Here is a 7,868-nt window from a genome sequence, read left to right on the forward strand (position 1 = left end):
TGAGTTCATATGCAAGCTGGCAAATATAATATATTTTCTAGGCAACCTTCTTAAATGAACATAGTTTAGAAGAACGGGGGTAGGGGGGGGGGGAGGTGGCAGACATAGAACCCGGACATGCGACTTTCAATGTAATCTTAGTTTTTCTCTAGATTTTGCATGTTACTCTATGTCATTATGCATTACGTCTATGCAAAGTTATATAATAAGTGTTAATATAAAAATATTTTATTAAAACTTTTCATCATATACAGATATTACATTATAAATAAAATTAGATGTCAGCTGACATATCAAGATATTAAAATCTTTAGTTTGGTAACTTCTTGGTGACTTTTCCGTTGAATCAGTGCTGTTTAATAATATTTGGTTTTTATTGAAATATAATTCAGAAATGCCTTGAAATTGAAAGACAATATGAGAAAGTTTCAGTCTCCTCTGCATTTTTCCAAGTCTCGAAATGAAACAATAAGTTTAGCTTGACGCATAAATAAAGGAATATATTTACATTTTCTACTAAATTTGTGCTCTTTAACGGGCGATATGAAATGATTTCATATCATACATTTACAAAAATACGCATACATTGACTTTCTGTATGTATTTCTCGGTTTGCAAAATAAGTTTAATTTAGATAAAATCAGAATGAATAATAATAAAACCCTTTCGCCGGACTCAACACCGAAATCTTGAACAATTATCACATGGTATTCAGAGACACCTATCGGTAAGATTTGGAATTGTCTGTTGTGCCCGGCTGGCCGGATTTATGCCACAAACAGCCAGTCCGCGCTAAAAACCTCTGTCGGGGTTTGAGATTTTCTGTCAGTGACGTTATCTAATTCTTTGGTTGGTTCAAGCTTGGACTGCTTGGTGTTGTTGTTTACTTTGGACGGACTGCTATTGGCTGGAATATGCTTTTGTGTTTTGATTTTATTGTTGACGTTTTCCGATGCTGTTTTGAATGTATCTTCAATTTGCTGAATACAGGTTTGAAGACAGTCCTGAAAAAAAATTGAAATAAGAAACACATACAATTTTCTCAACATTATTATTGAAAAATATGAAAAACTGAAAATTGTTGAAAATTAGTTTTTACGAGATAACTTTTTCTATGAGATCTCTGTGAAATAAAAAAAATCGAATTTTAGAAAAAGAAATTAATTTAAAAAATTTAGATTTTTTTACCCTATGATGCCCCTCAGGGCCCAGGGTTCCCATGTGATCCCTCAAAAACTTTTAGCCAATTTGGTCCAGCCGTTTGGCCAGCTATAGCTAACATATATACAAATATTTACATATGAGCGAAGAGCTAAATTATATAGATAAAAATACTTACATTCTCCACTCTGGTGTAGACCTGGAGTTTTTTAACAAGAAGTCCTAGATCCAGTCCTCCTCCATTTATTTCACCATCACCAGCATCTAGACTATGAGCAGCGGCAGCGAGCGCCGCAGATGAAAGCATACTGGGAGGATACATGGAAAACCTAAAAAAAAAATAACGTTATGAAAAAAAAATTATTATAGTAAATATTATAAAGATAGTCAAAGAATAGATAGATAGATAGTCTAAATCTTTTTCAAATAAAGGTTTTTCTCATTTACAATTTACTTTGTTCTTACAATACTATCGTTTAAAATGAACAAAATAACGAATTTAAAGTTCTAAGAGGTGAGAACAGAAAAAAAAATTATTATAGTAAATATTATAAAATAAATATATTTTGAAAATAGATAAGAACAAAATTAACATAACATAAAGAAGAGTAATGTAAAAAGAAAAAAGGAGAAAAAAGAAAATGCCTTTTTACCTGAATTCTGTGGCGCAAAGGATGATAAAGTTCTCCGTATGTCTCCGAAGTGCGGAGGAGTCTGCCCCCCACCCGGAGCTAGTGTTGGACAAGGCGGAGTTTCCATGACTGAGAAGGCGGAGAAGATAATCCAGGAAATCGTATGGAGTTACGGCGGATAAATCCCATTTCAGTTTGGAGAGAATTAGTAATTCCATTTCCTATAAAAAATTCAAAATTTTAATAAAGTTTTAAAAGTTGCATATTTATTGAAGTTATGCGTAGAATCTATTTTTCATTGCGTAGAACCTGTGTATGGTCGAGGTTTCGAGATTATTTCAAATATTTTAAAGATTACATAGATATATAGTTACTAAGCAGATAAACTAGTTTATTAGACTAGACTATAATATTCTAATATTTAATTATTAAATATATTTTTTAAAATATGAATAATATATAGATGTGTATCTTATATTGCAGAACTCCTAATAACATAATTAAACAGATAAAGTTTTTATTTTAAACTAATAAATTATCTATGAATCAAAGCCATGCAGAATAATTATTGTTTTAAAATATGTACCCCCCTCCTCCTCTTCTATCAACGGTTTCTAAATAAACTAGATTATATCACTGCATGAGTCAGAATATTATGGCGCGAATATATTTTCCATCGATTATGAGTTTGCCCAACCCAACCCATTACTATAAATCCGCAATCAACATTTGATAATCCGCGAACATATAGTGTGAAAAGACCGCCAACTTTTGGGTAATTCGATACGCAGGCAGGAAGGCAGGCAGGAATGTTTACGGGTATTTTGGCTCTTGTCGGTTGAGGGGGGGGGGCGCCAATGACCTTAAAAGTGCACAAGATTTATCATTGCTACCGTTTTGGGAGACTGCAGTGGGGGCATCTTGGGTCTGTATGCAAATAATTCTAAGGGATTATCTAGTCTGGGGTATTGAAAATACGTCTCAGGCTGATAAGATAAGAAGAAGCCCAAAGATGGATTTCAATAGGTGTTGGGTACAGTCTTGAATAGGGTTTAAAGTGACCAATATACCAAACTGATCTTAGCGCAATTTCTACCCGCAACATATTTATTTATTTAAGAATTTGTTTTTTTTATTATCTTCCAACTTGTGAACTATTCATGAATTTCCAAGACAAATATTTGTCCTGCTTCAAGCTGCCTAGTAACTCTTTATCTTTAAAGGTAAAAGCTAATCTTTATTTTCATTCATATTCTTTCATAAAAAGACCTAAGGTCAGTAATCTTTAACAAAACATGTCAAAAACTGTCATAAACCCGCCTTTTGTTCTTTATCCCGTCTAGAGATTACAGTAGGAAGGTTTAAATCAGTGTGAAATTAATAAAATGATTTAATATCACACAAGGAATGTGCATGAACTGAGACTAAAGTTTGTGAACTTCATTTAGAACTAGAACAAGAGGAGATATTAAACCATGAATTTAACTTGAAAAAGGAGAGACGCTGGTTTTAATGTAAATGCAAGGTCATGTACACTGTACAGGATATATGGCGCGAAATCTGATGTAAAGGACAAGAACTTTGAAATTAAAAAGGTCGTTTTTACAAAAATGGAGGGAAAAAGTAGGACTATGAAGAATGTAGACTGTAGGTGTATTGTTTTGAAGAAATAAATCAATTTTATGCATTCAAAACCGCCCAAACACATTCGGTAGGCATAATGACCTTCAGACGTTTAGGGGATATATATAATTTCAACAATTTTACTTAGCTACATTTTTTTATCCGCTAAGGTTTCATAAACAATAATTTACATTTTTAAAATTTTAATCGTGACATAAATGTTCGTTCATCATATTCGCGCCAAATTTATAATATAATACCCCGGAGAGAATTATATGTGCACAGATTGCAAAAATCAATAAAGCACGGGCATACATGAGGATCAGTCGGGTACAATATGTTACATAAAAATATATAATAGTTAGGTCATAAATAAACTAAATATTGAGAAAAAAATATTTTAATATTAATAGGGTGAATATTTAAAATAAACTTACCAGCAGTTCTGTGAGTTGGTAAGTATTGTCCGTGTATTTTATTAGATCACACCCTGTAATGGGACAGGGGTCCACAAGTTTTGAGCTGATAAATATTGTTGCTGCTGCGACCAACTAAAAATAACCAAATTTTATTTTTTGAAAATATTTCTCTGTTTAGCACGACATCTCAAATTTAAATCATGGTCAAAACTTGTTTTTTTTTTTATTTCCAAGAGTACAATCTTTATAATTTAAAATTCTCAAATAAATAATAAAAAATATTCTTACCTGAAACTGATTTTTTCTAATATTTATTTGTGAAAGAAATCTGTCCATCACATTGCAGGAGAGTAAAAATACATCAGCATGACAATTCTGATCCAAACAGACCTATATAAAATAAAATCTAGTTTTTTCTTCAAAATGTCGTAAAGACCGAAGACTCGTGTTAAAACGTCGAAGAATTTAAGAGTTATGTGAAACCCTAAATGTTTATTGTTGGCCCGTGTGCCTCAAAATTGACATAAATAAATCTTTTATTGTGCCCACACCGTAATGGCATTTATCTTGATAAAGGACCCCCCAGTCCTCCAGCCCTCCCTTCTCCCATGGTTAAATATAGAAGGACAAGAAGTTTTCAACCCCCCCGTCCCCCACCCTTCCCCTTCTCCCATGGTTGAATATAGAAGAAGGACAAGGAGTTTGCTGTTCATTTGGAAATCATTACTCACTCCCCAGAGTATAGGGACAGGGTGAGAGAGGTGAGCTCGAGGTTCCGAGATTTTTTCAAATTAATTGTTAAAAATATCCGCTGTCAGTTGACGGGGTGTGGGACAAGAGAACAGTTTTTACGACGTAGAAAAAGATGTCTCATGGTTGGCTATTCGTGACAGTCAATAATCTTTTTTGACATCCTTTTAGGAAAAAGAGTTTTATTCTTGGGAAAAACTGAGGTCGTATAAACTATAAACAAATACAGGTAAATACTTGAGGTAAAATGTATAAAAAAATATAATATTTTCTTACCTCTAGCATCCAATCTGTCACTATTTTACGCATATGAGGCTTAATTTCTGTTTGTGTATTCTGGAAGTAATTAGAGGCGGCCACGTAGAACTCCTCTATGTCAAGCATGTTCTGAAAGACCCTGGTGTCCTCTAGGATGACAGGGTCCCTGTAAGCCCGGCAAACCAGGGGCGTGATGTATCCTCCGAGGTTCCTAGCTGGGGAAACAGTCTCGCCAAAAGTCTCAGTGCAACGTAAATCCTCCATTCTTTCTTGTTGAAAATGCGCCAAAATAATGAGTTAGTTAGTGAATACTTATTTACAGGCCCGACACTCCTTTGACGGCATGCAATGCAGTTAATCAGGCCTAGGATTGTATGCCTTGCTCAGGGCCTAACGTATTCTCAGGCCTATAGGCCTGGAATGTTGCAAATCACGGTCTGACACCGACTCTAGGTCTTTCAGTCTGGAACTGAGACAAGAAGAAAAAAAACTGTCTAGACCTTCATCTGATTTTCTCGAACCAGGATATTTTGACAAGTCCCTTGACGCATTTTTCCCCGTCTTGACGCAGCCAGACGTCTGCTCCTTAATGTTGATGAGGGCCTTAAATCACTTTTTCCTACTTGTTTTCAATGTTCTGGCAGTATAACGTTTATTAAACTGCTTTATGGTGGAAAACAAACACGGGTTTTTGTGGAATGTTCTGTTGATTGTTTTGCTGGTTTATCAGGGTAGGGATTAGAGCTGGCGGGACGCAGAGCTCTTCACTATTCAAGGTTCCAACACAGTCTGATACAGATAGTCTGTAGTCTGTACTGTTCAAGACAAACTAGTCCCCTGCCGTACTCTGCACCCAGCCTGCCAGACTATCTATCTATCATTATATCCTATCTCTCACTATCCAATTGTATAACTAATAATTATGCTATATCCTCATTTGAATGTTTACGTGTTTAGTAAATAAATTTTATAAATTATTTCTCATAAAGTTTGTGTCTATTTTTTTAATAATGAAGAACTTTTTTTTCCTGTTTTGGTATTTTTTATAATAATGCTTAAAAAATCAAACACAGTTTATCAATTTTTTAGATTATATGAGAACTTGTCTAAAATATTCAATCCTTGCTATAGGAGAGGGTGTAGTATGCCCCCCTTCCCCTCCCCATAATCTAAGACTAAGGTTTATAGGGGGCGACAATTTTTTAAACACTTTACACTGAAATTCCCTACTCCCCACGCCCCTTCCAATATCAACCTGACACCACGTCTTCTCAACCCCCCCCCCCAATATGTCCCCAAACGCTCCTTACTCTCCTTTCAGTCATTACCCTTTAGATGCTACCCTCCTCACCCAAGTTGGGGCCCAAATTTGACCAGAGTATCCTTGTCTTTCGTTCCCCTTCCCTTGTTTAATTTTTGTCTGTACGATTAACTTTTAAATCAAATTCAACCATTTTCCTTTATGCAATAAAAAAGTTTCAAAGCAAAAATCAAAAATACTTTGCCAATAATATAATAATTGATATTTATCTTTTATTCTCATTCATCATCATTAATACTCTTTCTTAATTATTTTTATTCTGTATCCATAAATATCCTAAATTCATTATATTTTATCTTATATCTGAAATCCTTTATTCTGTATGAAATATCCTAAATCTTTATTCTTCATGCAATATCCTAAATTCTTTATCCAATATCCTAAATTCTTTAATCTTTATCCAACATCCTAAATTCTTTAGTTTGTATCCAATATCCTAAATTTTTTAAACTTTCATTTTTATTATCTATTCTTTTTTTCTGCATTTACCTGTATTTTTTACCAGAAAAAAAAAATAATAATAATGATTCAAGATTTAAAGGAGAAAAATATTGGTATCAATATGAAGTGGAAAAATTAGTCTAAACTCAAAAGAGAACAAAAAAAAAGGAAAAGTGATTATTTGATTAATCGAATCTGCGAAATAAAACGATAGTTTAGTTTATATAAAACGTCTGCTCTATGTTTGTCTCATGTTAATGTTTTGTGTTTATATAAGAAGGAATATACTCTCTGTCCTCAATAAGCCTGTTTACAAGAGGTTGCGTGGTTTTCAATTTTTAGGCCTAACTGAACAAAATAATTCTTAACGTTTTTTTCGAGCTAGCGAAATTGACAGAAGACATATCGAAAATTTATTTCTCAGACACAGATTTCTCTTCATTTGCTGGATAAACTGAGCTGAAAACTTTAGAATCGTGGATATCGAAACCAATGCCTTGATCTAGGAAAGTGTCTAAATGCAAACTATCAGAGTGTCCATTGCAGAACCCAAACAGCCAATCAAAATGGGCTGAAATTTTTGTGGACACTCATGGGTGGCCGTGGGGTGTTTTAGGCTAAAACAAATTCGAAATGTTTTTAGATTTTTTTTTAAATATTTAAAAGAAAAATTCACATTTTTTCCCCATAGGCAACGCCGGGCCCAAACGCAAGTTTTTAATAATATCTCTGATTTCTTAGTTCTGGAAACCGAAAATCGTAGAAATTCCTTTCAAACATATTTTTATGTTAAAGGAGGTTCTTTGCTGATTCCAAATTATTATTCTTATGTTTTTTTCTAGAATCTTTTTAAATCTAAAAAGTATCAAGTTAAAAACGTAAATTATGTATACATTATACTGCAACAAAAACTTAATTATTATTTAATAACACATGTTTATAACAATTGCAATAATGACAAAAATAATTTGGCGAGAAAAATCATAAATTTAAAAAACATGAATTCCCTTTGTGTAACCCCCCTCTATACTAAACTATTCTACCATGAAGATATATACTCCTAATGTACTCTGTTTGTACACTTCCCTATCCTTTCCCTTCTTATCATGCCCTTTGCTCTTTCACTTCCGACTCATTTACCCCTTATTCAATACTTATTTACCCCTTGTTCACACCTCATTTATCCCTTATTTATTCCCCATTTACCCCTTATTCACTCCTCATTTTTCCCTTATTGACTACTAATTTACCCCTTCTTCACTC

General features: G+C 33.5%; 1 protein-coding gene across 1 annotated transcript; it reads right to left on the reverse strand.

The window, feature by feature from the left end:
• Positions 1-212: 212 nt before the first annotated feature.
• LOC111705744 (G1/S-specific cyclin-D2) lies at positions 213-5,735 on the reverse strand. The gene is made up of 6 exons (XM_023478390.1): positions 4,862-5,735; positions 4,124-4,225; positions 3,854-3,967; positions 1,815-2,014; positions 1,340-1,490; positions 213-1,004 (listed from the first exon to the last, which is right to left on the reverse strand). The coding sequence occupies exons 1-6, from the start codon at positions 5,105-5,107 to the stop codon at positions 768-770; spliced, it is 1,050 nt and encodes a 349-aa protein (XP_023334158.1). The 5' UTR covers positions 5,108-5,735; the 3' UTR covers positions 213-767.
• Between the last annotated feature and the right edge of the window lie 2,133 nt (positions 5,736-7,868).

The sequence above is a fragment of the Eurytemora carolleeae genome, unplaced genomic scaffold (genome assembly GCF_000591075.1).
Source record: "Eurytemora carolleeae unplaced genomic scaffold, Eaff_2.0 scaffold302, whole genome shotgun sequence".
NCBI classification, from domain to species: domain Eukaryota; kingdom Metazoa; phylum Arthropoda; class Copepoda; order Calanoida; family Temoridae; genus Eurytemora; species Eurytemora carolleeae.

What these genes read in the sequence shown, in the direction of transcription:
- LOC111705744 (XM_023478390.1), bottom strand. Translation starts at nt 5,107, where the DNA reads ATGGAGGATTTACGTTGCACTGAGACTTTTGGCGAGACTGTTTCCCCA. An exon ending in ACCAACTCACAGAACTGCTG is followed by an intron (nt 2,015 to 3,853) that starts GTAAGTTTATTT and finishes AATTTTTTATAG; the next exon opens with GAAATGGAATTACTAATTCT. An exon ending in CTTTGCGCCACAGAATTCAG is followed by an intron (nt 1,491 to 1,814) that starts GTAAAAAGGCAT and finishes TTTTTTTTTTAG; the next exon opens with GTTTTCCATGTATCCTCCCA.